The 14,350-nt window shown below is 35.9% G+C and overlaps 2 protein-coding genes across 29 annotated transcripts; both read right to left on the reverse strand.

Annotated features, from left to right (window-relative positions):
- Positions 1 to 5,586: 5,586 nt before the first annotated feature.
- Positions 5,587 to 9,345, reverse strand: LOC110921306 (peroxidase 3). Of its 3 annotated transcripts, none has more exons than XM_022165599.2 (5): positions 9,110 to 9,345; positions 8,759 to 8,890; positions 8,249 to 8,446; positions 7,983 to 8,145; positions 5,587 to 6,150 (listed from the first exon to the last, which is right to left on the reverse strand). In XM_022165599.2, the coding sequence occupies exons 2-5, from the start codon at positions 8,888 to 8,890 to the stop codon at positions 5,735 to 5,737; spliced, it is 909 nt and encodes a 302-aa protein (XP_022021291.1). In that variant the 5' UTR covers positions 9,110 to 9,345; the 3' UTR covers positions 5,587 to 5,734. The 3 variants fall into 3 exon arrangements, with proteins under 3 accessions (XP_022021291.1, XP_035842689.1, XP_022021290.1); XM_035986796.1 differs by having other exon boundaries at positions 9,105 to 9,224; XM_022165598.2 differs by having other exon boundaries at positions 8,759 to 9,142.
- A 2,194-nt stretch (positions 9,346 to 11,539) lies between these two features.
- On the reverse strand, positions 11,540 to 13,988 carry LOC110922217. 26 transcript variants are annotated; one of them, XR_004886468.1, is made up of 6 exons: positions 13,726 to 13,987; positions 13,531 to 13,560; positions 13,132 to 13,215; positions 13,014 to 13,025; positions 12,137 to 12,946; positions 11,541 to 11,749 (listed from the first exon to the last, which is right to left on the reverse strand). XR_004886468.1 is itself a non-coding variant. In XM_022166523.2 (4 exons), exons 1-4 carry the CDS (start codon positions 13,597 to 13,599, stop codon positions 12,809 to 12,811), a joined length of 303 nt encoding a protein of 100 aa, XP_022022215.1. In that variant the 5' UTR covers positions 13,600 to 13,985; the 3' UTR covers positions 12,452 to 12,808. The 26 variants fall into 26 exon arrangements, 1 of the variants encoding a protein (XP_022022215.1); XR_004886460.1 differs by adding an exon at positions 13,314 to 13,398 and having other exon boundaries at positions 11,545 to 11,749; positions 13,014 to 13,215; XR_004886462.1 differs by having other exon boundaries at positions 11,548 to 11,749; positions 13,014 to 13,075; positions 13,166 to 13,215; positions 13,726 to 13,986.
- Positions 13,989 to 14,350: the final 362 nt, after the last annotated feature.

Genomic DNA, 14,350 nt, shown 5'->3' on the forward strand with positions numbered 1-14,350 from the left:
ACTTGAGTTCTACAAGGTCTTTTGACCCGATTCCAGTTGCTACTGATTTTAAATAATAAATAAAGTATTTTAGACTTTATAAACTGTTCGGGAAACTCAGATTTCCTGTAGAACTCAGAAACCTCTTTTATAATCTTTAAAAAGACCGAAATACCCCTACGGGGCATAATATGAACTTAAACTCGTTACGAGCATTATGGAAGGTATCCTACTGATACCACAACCTCTTTAAAGGCATATTGACTTAGGAAACCAGTGTAGGACTCTTACGGTTACCCGTTAAGCCTTTTGCGCGCACGGTTCGGCTTATGTAACTAGTTTACATAAACTAGCCGAAACGGGTCAAACCATATTGTTTTGGCCCCAAAATACAGAGTGTGATTATTATACCCCTATAAAACAAGTCTTCAAACTTGTTGGGTCAAAATCACATTCCATTCCCGGTTTTCGCCTTTCACGCGATTAAACCGTATCTATCCTTGAAACTAACCGGTCTAAGCTACGGCTAGATTAAAGACCCGTTAGGATTCTAATAGGTTAATTTAAACCTTCGTTCCAGAATAGGGGACCAGTAAAATCTATCTGCAATTTATTTCAATTAAGGATTTATACTTGCAAAGGTAAATACTTTTAACTTATTTTCCGTTATACGGGCTTGGGTTACGGTATTTAAAATACCGCTTGGTCGGGCAATTGACCCCAACTCATTAGTAGTTGGGTATTATCAATGTGACCAGTTTAAAAACTTGTTTTGTTGGCTTTACGCCTTTGGGAGCTTAATGACCATGTCCCGGATATCCTTGGCATCATTTTACGAAATGGCCACTACCTCGACATCCGGGTGTAGGCGTACACCCGGCATTGTGTCTATATTAATTAAAGGTATAACCATTGGTTTTCCCGCCACGGCTTTATGCTTTGTGGCGTGTCTATTAACCTTTAACCCGGCACGACCCGGGCGACCGAACGCATAGCAAACATGTAATTCTTTACAAGATTTAATTATAAATTATCCCAAGTTATAAAGAGTTTGTGCCTTGTGCATTTAAACCAATTTTATTAAACATTTTACAAAAGTGTCAGTTGAATGTATTTACCAGTGTAAACTGACGTATTTTCCCAAAAAGACTAAATGCAGGTACTATGCGTAATTGGCTGGGATTTCTCCTTAGCATCATTAGAAGTCTCGCAAGCTTAAGATGCCTGAAGTCTGTTGAACAATACTTTATTATTATTATTATTGATCCCCTGTGGATTTTTATTTCAACAATGGTGATACTTTGATATTACATTTAACGTTGAAATATATTTATCTTTATGCTTCCGCTGTGCATTCATATAATTGTGTGGTTTGACTATATTGTTGCCAACTACGTCACGGTAATCCCCCACCGGGCCCACCGGTGAGACACGTGGAAATCGGGGTGTGACAGCTTTATCACTAAACTCACTTTTTTTTTCCTATGATGCTTAAAACCACTCCAATCCCATTATCTACCTTCGTTTATAAACAAACACATTTCTCAAATGGATTTGTAATAAACTTTTCCTAAACGAATTCGAGTCATCTAAAAATGGTCATTTTATTTCAGGTTACGCAAAATCTATACATGATAAAGAAGCATAAAAGGGCATTTATGTGAGCCAGTTCAAACTACAAACATCGTCAAGAAAACTAAAATGATTTTTGAAGTACATAACAAAAAAATCTCAGCCACACCCATACCAGCAACAATCAACAATCAAAATAGTTTAACTAACAAAGTATAAACTAAGAATCAAATTCAAGTTTTAATAAATTAACATCTAATTGAAGTTTCAACAAATTTAACATCAATAATGATTGAAAGTCTACACAGATTAGCCCGTTGTCACGAACAATTTTCACAATAGATGATTGAAACTATAAACATTAGTAATTAAAATACCTCAAAAGGATTGAGGAACCGTCATATATGGATATCATATATTAACTTCATTTCAATATCCATTGCATATAGGTTGGGAAATGGAATCCATTGTAGAAGGTCCATAGGTGAAAGTGCCTAACTTCTCACGTCTGTGTTTACTTTAACTTTAAAATGGGTTTTACATATAAAAAGAAGTTTAAAAAGAGCCCAAACTAAAAAGTAACAGGAATCGAACACATGACCATGCGGTTAGAATAGAAACAGTATACCATTGGGGCACTTTCTTTGTTTCGTTATGGGTTCACTCATAATTTATTTATGGGTTCCTTATTTAATTTATATATAGGTAATCACTAAAAGTTTCCAACCGAATGGGTTCCTGGGAACCCGATCTTTTCATTTAGATCCGCCCCTGACCGAGAAGTTAGTGGCGAGTGACACTTTCAATTTCTTTTCTTTTAAAAGTAGGAAAATTGGATTCTACTTGTTAAGTAAAACCTGCTTAAAAGGCTTAGATCGCCGAGAAGTTAGTGGGGATGAGGATGATTCAATACTTTTTGCTACTTTCAATTTATTTTCTTTTTAAAAGTAAATAAAGTTGGATTTAAATAATTTCAACTTTGACTTATTACGCGAGACTAATAGATAATTGTATATAATAGGAAATTATATGTTATTAGTGTCATGAATATCTCTCCTCAATATGAGGAGATTTCATTGTAACCTATATATATTCGTTATGTTTAATGAGAAGGCAAGGAGATTTGAATTCTCACATGCCAATCATCGAGATTACAAGTGCCTTGATCTCGCCACTAGCAAAATTATTCTCAACCGACATGTGATTTTTGAGGAAACTGTTTTCCCTTTTGCCAACAATCCTAAACCTTCCCCAACCACCTACGATTTCCTTACTGACTTTGTTCACCTTTTGCATCTTTTTGGTTCCCACCAAAACACCCACCCTAACACACCTTTTTCCCCTACTCAACAAACAGCCCAACCCACATCCCCTACCCACATCTCGGCCCACCCTACACCACCTGACCCACTGTCCATCCCCCCACCTAATATACACCCATTACTAAACACCCCTCTTAACACACTGTCACCAAACATCAGCCCACAAACCTCATCAGCTCTCGGCCCAGACTCCCCCCCCCCCACGGCCCATCTGCTTCTCCCTCCTTAGACTCGTCTTCTCCTTCAACCAGCCCATCACCCACCTCTTCTTCCGTCTTCGGCCACTCGCCCATATCCGACCCATCTCCGCAATCAACTGCCTCATCCTCCACCCCACCCCACCCCTCACCCCCACCACCACCACCCACTCGCACAATCTGTACCCGTTCCATGGACGGCATACATAAACCAAAACAGGTTTTTAATCTTCATTCTTCGTCCATTGCCCCCATTCCTAAAAACCCAAAGGATACTTTGTCCAGCACGGAATGGCATACCGCCATGACCACTGAATTTAATGCTCTTATTAAAAATAAGACCTGGGTGTTAGTTCCGAGGCAACCCAATATGCATGTTTTACGTAGTATGTGGCTATTCCGACACAAATTTCGGTCGGACGGTACGTTGGAGAGGTATAAGGCTCGTCTTGTTTGTGATGGAAGTAACCAACAGATTGGGGTAGACTGTGGTGAGACATTTAGTCCTGTTGTCAAACCTACTACGATACGTACCGTTTTATCTCTGGCGTTGTCTCAATCATGGCCAATTCATCAACTAGATGTTACCAACGCCTTTCTTCCCGGTAACCTCAACGAGACAGTCTATATGTATCAACCCATGGGGTTCCGGCATCGACAATATCCTGATCATGTGTGCCTTCTACAAAAATCACTTTATGGATTAAAACAGGCTCCGCGTGCATGGTGCCAAAGATTTACTGATTTTGTTCTCACGTTGGGATTTAAACAAAGTAAATGTGACAATTCACTTTTTACATACCAACACAACGGAAATACTGCCTACCTTCTTATCTACGTTGATGACATCATCCTCACGACATCGACAGACTCCCTTCGTGTTCAATTAATGTCTCGTCTTGCAGCTGAATTTGCAATGAATGATCTCGGGCCTTTAAGTCACTTTCTGGGCCTTCACGTGACGTGACCTGGCAAGGTAACAAGATGTTTCTTTCTCAACAGGCATACACGAAAGAAATCATAGAGAGGGCTGGCATGTCATCATGCAAACCTGCTGCCACTCCAGTTGATCCAAAGCCCAAACTTGGTTTGACATCGGGTGCCGACTACGAAGACCCGACGTTGTATCGGAGTCTTGCGGGAGCTCTCCAATATCTAACATTCACAAGACCCGATATATGTTATGCAGTTCAACAGGTGTGCATGTACATGCATGCACCGAAAGTGGATCATTGGAATGCTCTTAGACGAATAATTCGGTATCTTCAAGGTACTTCCTCTCACGGCCTAACTATCGGTGCATCTACTGATTTCTCGTTACGGGCATACACTGACGCCGACTGGGCGGGGTGTCCGGATACAAGGCGGTCTACCTCAGGTTATTGCGTCTTCTTAGGCTCTAATATTATCTCCTGGTCGTCTAAACGTCAATCAGTTATTTCTCGGTCCAGTGCGGAGGCAGAATATCGGGGGGTCGCTAATGTAGTTGCGGAAATTTGTTGGCTTCGCAATCTTTTGCTCGAATTACATAGGCCATTAACCACCGCTAGTCTGGTGTATTGTGACAATATCAGTGCGATATATCTATCCGGGAACCCTGTTCAGCATCAACGTACGAAACACATCGAGCTGGATATTCATTTTGTGCGTGACCTGGTTCAGCGCAGTTTTGTTCGGATCCTACATGTCCCTACGCGTTTTCAAGTCGCTGACATATTCACGAAAGGTTTACCTAAAGTATTATTTGACGATTTTCGATCCAGCCTCAGCATTCGGCCTCCTCTCGCTTCGACTGCGAGGGTGTAATAGATAATTGTATATAATAGGAAATTATATGTTATTAGTGTCATGAATATCTCTCCTCAATATGAGGAGATTTCATTGTAACCTATATATATTCGTTATGTTTAATGAGAAGGCAAGGAGTTTTGAATTCTCACAGAGACCAATCCCAACTCAGGAAATGTATACAGACAATCCAAACTTTGAACTTTTTCCTCGTCCCATATTAACTAAAAGTTAACCCCATTAGTTTTTTATGACGCTGACTGCTTACGTGGCATTAACATGAATATAAAAAAACGAGTTGACCCATGCTCGGTATTGACTCGTAGTTACTTGTTGACAAAGTTTGACCCGAGTTGAGCACTCCAAGATGTTTTCCAATGGATTACCGATGGATTTTCTAAGGGAACCTGACTGTTTTGTTTATTTTACCGATGGATTCTTACATTTGGTGATAATAATTTTTCTAGTAGTGTAACTAGGAAGAATAGTGACATGACCACTCCAGGAATAGCACCCCTTGAGTTCGAACAAGGACATCAGATCAGCTTCCAATACAGGGTGTTAATGAACAGTATGTTTGCATCCACATTATTCAAAACAAGGCATAACTTATTGTTTTCCAGTATTATTCAAAACAAAAGGTTAATATTTCAAAAATTAGCAACTACTAAAACATAAACGAGAAACAATGTCATATTCATATCTTTTATTCGGTTCATTGTCTTCCATTACACAAGCATCATTTCAATTTTCATATACGATAAATAAAGTATAATTAAACCCACAATCACCTCTTAATTTATTTTATATATTACAAACCACATGAAATTTGATAATAAAATGAAGAAAACAAATCAAGCAAGCATATACGAAATCTTAACTATTTACGACAGCACAATTCCTTCGAATTTCACCAGAGGTTCCGGTTTTCACCTCAATTTGACCCATTTTCTCCATCGACAATGCAAACTCACTGAAGAAATTCTGGAGCGATCCTTGAAGAAGTTGGTTTATGTATGCCAACGTGTTGGAGTTTGTAGTCAAAGCCGAATCAGACTCGAACAAGCCCCTACGTTTTAGCAATAACGTGTAGTAGCTAAGATCAAAAGTCTTACGGCTCCCAGGATCCATCTCAAGTATTGTTGTAGTGTCGTTTTGTGTCCTGCATTTTGTTGCTCTGAGATTGTCTGCATATTCGCTATCAAGGGAGGGGTCTCGATCTCCCACACCCGTGAAATTGTATAGACGGTTTGATACCGATGGACAATGTGCGATCCCAATAGTATGAGCACCTAATATAACGTCACAAATATGTGAAACCTTGAATGAGTAACATCTTAAATTTAGCAAAAAAAAAAAAAGTTGAAGGGCTTTGTAGTCACATTGTGACCTTCTGTTATGGCTCGGGTTTGATTAAAGTCACATTGTTCCGTGTGACATACTAAAACAAAATGCATTAAATTTCATCCAATTACGTAAAAAGGGTTAAGTGTTGTTTTCGTCTACATGGTTTGATCCGTTTTGGCATTTTGATTCAACTACTTAAATCTTGTCATATTTTGACGTTACTTTCACTCCAATTGCCTATGATCACCATCAATTTTTTCTGTTTTTACCCCCAACGTGCACCCCATATGTGGCCATGAGGGTAATTTAGTTTTGAGTAAAGTATACGGATGGTCCCTATGGTTAATAAAATTGTGGATTTAGTCCTTCGCTTTCCAGAAATACACGTATGGTCCTTTTGGTTTGTACTTTGTAATACATTTAGTCCTCAACTTTTGACAGAAGTACAAGGATGGTCCCGTGGGTTGCACTTTGTAATGCATTTAATCACTAAAAGTTGGGGAACAAATGCGTCATATACTGCAAACCATTAGAACCTTCTGTGTAATTTTGATAAAAGTTAAGAAGTAAATACGTTATAAAGTGCAAATAATATGGACCATCTATCTACGCAAACCATTAGAACCTTCTGTGTAATTTTGATAAAAGTTAAGAAGTAAATACATTATAAAGTGCAAATAATATGGAACAACTGCTAAATCCAAAATTTTGACTGATTGCAAAGACAATATGTAATATGTGTACTTTTCTCTTTAGTGTTTTAACCTTCAACCAATAAAAAAATGGGTTTGATCAAGCCAATATAAAATAGCTAAAATATTCTTTTAATAAGAATTCCAATAACTTTTAGTTTTAAATCTAACAAAAAAAAATAAGGTTAGAGAACTCGCTATCGCTAGTCGGTAGTTGAGGTGGGGACTAGCGACTACTCGAGAGTAACTGGATCGGGTTTTTATATGTAATTTTCAGTTTTATGTATACATATACATATTTTTATAGGTAAATATTTTAAGTAGCTAGGTTTTAAGTCTTACTCATCTCATTTTTTAAGTATACAAGATTAATTGTTAGAATTCACATGGTTTAGTTGGAAACTGGCCGGAATTTAGAGGTTTTGGCTGGAATATAAAGGTTTTTTTGCCGGAATCTGGCCGGAATCACCGATTTTTGGCTAGCCGACTAGGCCAACTAGCGATTAATGGGCTGATTAATGAAAAATTACTCATTTAATGGCCGGCTAGCGATTAATAGCCGACTAGTCGCGATTTTTACAACACAACAATATATAAAGAAAATTACAAGAAAACACAAATTAAAATTTATGTAATGTATTTCATAGGCTATTAGGAAAGTTCATGCTTTTTTGAAAAAAAAAAAAAAAAAGATATACCATCAAATCATTTTCTAAATCATGTTTATTACTAAATTTGTCAACAGGAAGACTGGTTCTTGGAGATCCTTAGACAGGATCGATATTGATCTAGATTCAAACGCATACATGTTCTATGGTTTTTTTTTGTTGGTTTTAAAATTACTATGGTCTATTTTTTTTTTTCTATGAAGTATAAACAACTCATTTTTTAATGAGTTGAAGGTTAAAAAAGACATCCTCACATGGGGATTTAGCAATTAAATTGGATTGTGTTAGACCATTGCAGTGCACAAGGGAAAGCACAACATATAAATGACAAAATTTAAGAATTTTGATTGAAATGACAAAACTCATCAAATCACATGGACGAAAAGAGCACTAAAGTAAAAAAAAAAAATAACGTACCGGAAAGCAAAACAAGATCCTTCAAATCAAGACTTTTATTGGCAAACTTTTGTATGAGGATAGTGATATTGTCGAATGGAGCCGGGATTTGGTTTAACGCCTCGGATGCATTGGATAACAACCCATCTCTTCGCCCCGTCGGGACTTTCCAAGAAGGGCCTCCCTTTAATAAAACCGAAAACAACAAAAGAAATCAGAACCAAAAACATCTATTTGGGAATTACATTCGGTTCGTTTTCTTTTTGTAATGAAATTTGAATTCTTACAGTGATAGCAATGGAGTCTCTAGCAGCAAGAGCAATAATATCAGCACAAGAAACAATGCCAGGGCATTCTGCTTCAACTAAACTCTTCAATCTATCAATGAAATCAAACCCTCTTACTGTTTGGTTTGGTATTGCCACTTTCTCTGTCTGATTCCCTGAGCTTGAAGTAACATTCAAGAGGATTGATGCATCACAACCCTATTCAAAACAACCATGTTGCCTTATGGGTAAAAATAATAATCATACGTGTGGAATGTAGTAAAACAATCAAATAGTAATCTCGTATTGAGGTTAGAATAATCATTTTGGACGCGTTAAATAATAGCATTCTTGATTTAAACCGAAGTTGGGATATCTAAACTCCAAAATAAGCGTGTGCTTGTTTTCATCGTTTAACAAGCACACTACTCGCGTACAGCAGTCGAGTTTTGTTTAAATATATGAACAATGATATTTAAAAACTGTCATGATATATGACACGAAAAAAGGTAGCTAGAAAATGAAACGAACCTTGACGAAACAATCATGAAAATGCATTCTGATAAGAGCAGCCGCAAGCGATGGGGCATTCGGGATATGCTCATTCACATAGTCTTGCACAATCTTTTCGGCTTTCGGGCACGAACTCCCATAATATCCCATCTGCAAATCACATTGTACCCATCTCAAAACCACTAGAAAAACCAAAATCCAGCAAAAACCTTTCATTTCTTCGCCTTCTTTCGCACTCTTTAATTTTTTCTGGAAACTTTGATCTATCTTATAGGGGGAGTATGCAGCCAAATCAACTAATTAAGCTCATCATTAAATATTAAAAGGACTGAGATTAGTCAATGGGTCAATTTAAGAAACAAACCTCACCTAATCAATCCTCATGCATGAGTACTGACATCAGATTCAAATACTTAAAAACGTACGGAGTTGCTTTTTCATGGATATGTGGAAGATAATGTTGTATGAATGGTTGAGCTTTTTTTAATATTATTATTACAGGATATTTGTTTGGAAGCTGAGAAAAGTGAATAAACGTGAAGAATTGAATATAAAAATAACGTTGGATTTGGTACGCTGCGGGTCTGGCTGCTTCCTTTTAGTATACAGACAACGGAGACAATCAAAACTTGCATATAATTGAGCTTGTTGTCTATTTTTGCAACTTTACACTTGTTACCGGGTTAATTTCTTTTATTTTTATACATTCTAAATACACACTTTTATAAATCAAAGCAATGTATTTTTCATATCTATATTATATGTTAGGAGATATAAGTAAAAGTTTATTTTAATCATCTCAATCTATTATAATTACGAGATTACATTTCATCAGGTTGCAACTCTATTTTGCTTAGTTTTCTATTTTGCAACTCTATATTACAAGCACGGCAACAAAAATCAATGTGGTCGGCGTCTTTAAATTTCATTATCTTTTTATTTTTCGTTATTTGTTTCAAGTTAGACATCAAATGTCAACCAACATCTAAGTTTGGGGCATGCTAATTAAGAGAACTTAGTTGATCCATGATTTATGTTTTATCTATCGTTTCTTTTCTTTTTTTTTTCTTTTTTTTTGAGGAATATAATTAATTATCAATTTCGTTGGCTGATGTTACATGTACGTTGTGGCGTGCCTCCAGATGGGGCTCTCCTCGACTTTCGAAAGACAAAGTAGCTTAAGCGTTGTGACACACATACTTGATCTTACTTGTCAAATCAAGTTTTTTTTTCTCAAAAGAGTGTTGGTGGAAAACTTATTTACCAAAATTGTTGATTTAAAAAACATATGTTTTTATGTTTAAGAACTTTATAAAAAAAGTTTAAAAATAACGTTTCTAAAAATATTAAATAAATCTTTCAAAACAAGTTTTAGTTTTGTTTTGATCGTATAAATGTTTTATAAAAAAGTAGATTGTATTTTCTATTGAAAATTATTTTTCTTTTTAGATACTTAAAAAAAATTCAAAAACGTTTGTAAAAAAGTACATATAGTTGTTTTTTCAATTGAAAAACAAAAGCCTTTATAAAATAATATTTCGAAGGATATGAAAAAAACTATTTAATAAAGAATAACATCGTTTATGTGAAAAAAAAAGGCATTTCACAAAAAAAGGTACAGTCGCCTATAGAAGAAAAAACTAACATGAAAAACCTTTTATAAAATTTCATAAAATGTTTTATATTAGAAACCTGTTTTTTCTATATTTTTAAAACTAGAATTGAGACCCGCCGCAATGCGTCGGGGATTCTTTAGTTATAGCTAAGTCGACCTAGGACCCGCACGTTATGTTAAACCTGTCAAACGGGAAAAAGATAGACGATGTAAAAACGTTCACCCATACACGCACGTTGCGTCATGTTAACTCGCAAAATTTAGAACGAAACGTAAAACGTTAAACCAAAGACGCACGTCGATGCGTTAAGTCACAAAATTTAGAACCAAGCATAAAGCGAAAAATTTGCAAAAAATGAAAACTATAAAGGATCAAAGTTGAAAGTAAAAAAACTTGTGAGGATAGATTGCAAAAGATAAAAAGTTTTGGGTTAAAAGTAAAAAAAAAACAAATAGTTTTGGGTTAAAAGTAATTTATGAAATACTTTTGGGTAAAAAGTAAACAAAAATCAATTTTTTTTGGAAAACCCTAAAGCCAAGGTTACGACAACCATATGCATAACCATTTTTTCTTTGGAAAACCTCAAAGTACACCCCGCGTTGCGGCGGAGCGTAAAACATTGTCAAATAATACTGATGTCACACAACCGTCATCGACCACCAACACTGACTCGACCTAGAATCTGCGTGTTGCGACGAACCTGTCAAACATGAAAAAATAGAGGCAAAAACGTTGAACCAAACATGCACGTTGCGCCGTGTTAACTTGCAAAATTTGAAACAAAACATAAAAAGTTGAACCACACTCGTACGTTGCGTCGTATTAACTCGGAGATTTAGAACTATACGTAACGAAACGTAAAAACGTTAAACCACAGATGAAAAGTATAAGTGACAAAAGTTATGAAGTTAAATTGCAAATAATGAAAAGTTTTGAGTTAAAGTTAAAAAAAAAATTGTAGGGTTAATATTGCAAAAGGTAAAAACCTTTGGGTTAAAATCAAAAAATCAAGTTTTTTTTTTTTTTTGAGAAACTCTCAAAGCATATGTTACAAGTGCTTATGCACCAAAAGTTTGCTTATTTATATATAGAACTAGAAATAGCACCCGCCGCGTTGCGGTCGGGGACACATACATTACTCACCGTGTGTTTGGCAAACAAAACACCATTTTTTATTAACCCAAAAAAAAACTACAAGCCAAATGGCTCGCCACAGTACACCAAAGGAAGCAAAAAGGAAAACAAACATATTAAACTAAATTTTACAGGCATCAGTAATACCCAGCAAGTTGCACTACCCTACTTGACCCATATTGCGCCAGTACCCCGGAAAGGTGTCTAACCCGCAAATAAGACATCGCCTACGTTTCTTCAACTGTAGCAGCCAAGGTACCTGAACCATTCTCAAAACAATTTTGTTTCAAAGCTTTCGTAAGCACCAGACCGAGACCGTTCCAATTCTCGCTCAAATTCATGTTTATTTGAAAAAGACTTGATCTCAAACATTAACTGTACCATAAGAAACATTGTCTATATTATGAGAACTTTCATCTCCTTCAACTAAGCTAGTGTTTAGATCAAATCCCATAGTAACCCACCAACCCAGGTCTCATTAAGCTTAGGAAAATAATAGTTGGTACAGTAGTTCTTGCCAATTTAAACAAAATTATAAATTAATTATCCACATTTTTAAGCATATGGTTCTGCACATCTTTTTGTAGTTCAATTGTAACTCATAAAAGCAAGATATGTGAATCTATAAGAAGTTTGTGATATGTACCTTTTGTATCTTGATAGGAATGTAAATGCTAGGCTTTGTCAAACATTTTGCAAGAGAAATTGTAGTTGAAACAAAGTTGTACGTGCAGCAGCCCTCATATACAATTTTTATCATTCATGGAGCGAAGTGAACGGATACATAATACGTTTGAATGATATAATACTTTTTTAAATGAAAAAGATGGTATAATTAAAAGTTAAGCTTTTGCAAGAGAAAAAGCTAAGTTTTTTTAAATGATTCACCTGTTTCTAGCATCTTGCTAGTGAGTTGCTATGTTTAGATGTATCAAATTAAAAGTTGATGAAAAGTAACATACAAAACTGAAAAATAAATTAAGATTAGTAATGTGAAAGATCAAGTTTCCATCTCTATATTTTTCCTTCCAAGTGAAATGAAAGTTACATATTAAACAACCCTTGATAATTTATATACATGGGTAGAGCTGGGATACTAACATCCAGAAAAGCCATATTAGCACAACATCCAAGTGAAATGAAAGTCACCTAAGTTGTTTCTTCTTCCTGTCGTTGTTGTTGTAACTGATGATATGCAAGCTTTGTCTTAATATGTCAACCATCCACCAGTTACTTTGTATTATATCATCGATTTTAGTAACATATGGCATATTCAACTGGGTGCGCATGTATGTCTCTTAAAAGAACGATGCTGACATCACTTCTTAAACTCATAATACATACCCACAATACTTTTCACAGCAGGGGAATTGTTTAAGCAGGGGCAATCCTTTCCACACTCCGAGTTGCATCCACATTGAGTATATTGTTGGTTGCACCTTGAACCTTTAACTACCTAGAAAACGCATACCAACTATAATAACCTTTAAACAAAAGAACAATTATATGGAAGCATATGTTACCTGTGTATTATTCTTGACACTCATCATCAATACAGAGAGAGGCCCAGTGTTAGAGTCTTGGTCTGAATCAATTATTACCATACAAATGTAGTAGTAAAAAAACATAAACAAATTATACCAAAGAAAGAAACATTAAAGGGTCAAGGTTGAACCTCTCCAGCAACATCAAGGATATGCGGCATGAACCCCACTCCTGGTGAACCTGCAAATGGTTTTTTTTTTCACATATTAATTAACTTTAATGTCATATAGTAACTGCAGTACACAAACCAAACCCTAATTTCATAATCTAGATTTTACCAATCATAACGCGAACAACAAAAACCCTGAAATTAGAGAGTTAATTTGCATGATGTTGAGACTTGAGATCGGAACCTAAAATCGTCTATAATTCGCAAGATCCCCAATAATGTAAGCAAAGATGACAACTAAAATACATATAATCCACATATGACGGTAGTGTATTAGCAAAATTAACAACCAAATCAGAATAATATTTAACATATAATCAACTCACTTGATATTGGATGGAAAGAGGAGAGTGAAACTGCAGATCACGATAAGTATGATAGTAAAAGAAGAACATAGTTAGGGTTATCGATAGAGAAAAAGCCCTAATGCAAATGTGTGGAGACGAATGTGCGGAGTTAAGGATCTGAACAGAAATCTATTCCGTAGAATGTCCTTGAACTTTCAAAAACGTCAAACTTACAGTGTAAAAAGGGGTAGCCGGAATGTCGCTTGAACCCTAGTCGGATCTTCGTTACTTGAAGTCACCGCCATCGCCAAAAACAGAACCACCATCGTCGCCTTCGTAATCGTCGATCGTTGGCTCCCTCTTTCTATGTCTACTCTCGCAACGCTCTACCTCTCTCTCTCTCAAACATGGTTCTCTCTCTCCATCGTCGGTGTTCTGTTCTGTATGGCAAATGAGAGGAGATGGGAGGTGTATCAGCTGTAAAAGAAAAGTAATGTGTCCACGTTCCACAAATTACAAAAGAAACACCAATTAAGCAGAAGGTACAACATGCATAGCCTAAAACATCAATTAAGCAGAATGTACAACCTGTATAGCCAAGAAATGTTATAAATTAGAGTATATATAATTACAAAAGAAACACCAATTAAGCAGAAGGTACAACATGCATAGCCTAAAACATCAATTAAACAGAATGTACAACCTGTATAGCCAAGAAATGTTATAAATTAGAGTATATATAAATAACAGAAATTGTTTTTTATCCAATAACATTAAAAGTGAGAAAAAAGTAACTTTTCAAAAACACCCATTTTTATAAATATTTTTTTAACACCCATTTTTTAAATAAATTTTTCAC

Source organism: Helianthus annuus, chromosome 17, assembly GCF_002127325.2.
Source record: "Helianthus annuus cultivar XRQ/B chromosome 17, HanXRQr2.0-SUNRISE, whole genome shotgun sequence".
NCBI lineage: Eukaryota > Viridiplantae > Streptophyta > Magnoliopsida > Asterales > Asteraceae > Helianthus > Helianthus annuus.

Coding starts and splice junctions, on each gene's coding strand:
- LOC110921306 (XM_022165598.2), bottom strand. CDS start 8,956: ATGAAAGGTTTTTGCTGGATTTTGGTTTTTCTAGTGGTTTTGAGATGG. Junction 8,447..8,758: donor TTCATGATTGTTTCGTCAAG/GTTCGTTTCATT, acceptor TGTTTTGAATAG/GGTTGTGATGCATCAATCCT. Junction 6,151..7,982: donor GGATCTTGTTTTGCTTTCCG/GTACGTTATTTT, acceptor ACGTTATATTAG/GTGCTCATACTATTGGGATC.
- LOC110922217 (XM_022166523.2), bottom strand. CDS start 13,599: ATGTTCTTCTTTTACTATCATACTTATCGTGATCTGCAGTTTCACTCT. Junction 13,216..13,530: donor CTCTTTCCATCCAATATCAA/GTGAGTTGATTA, acceptor AACCATTTGCAG/GTTCACCAGGAGTGGGGTTC.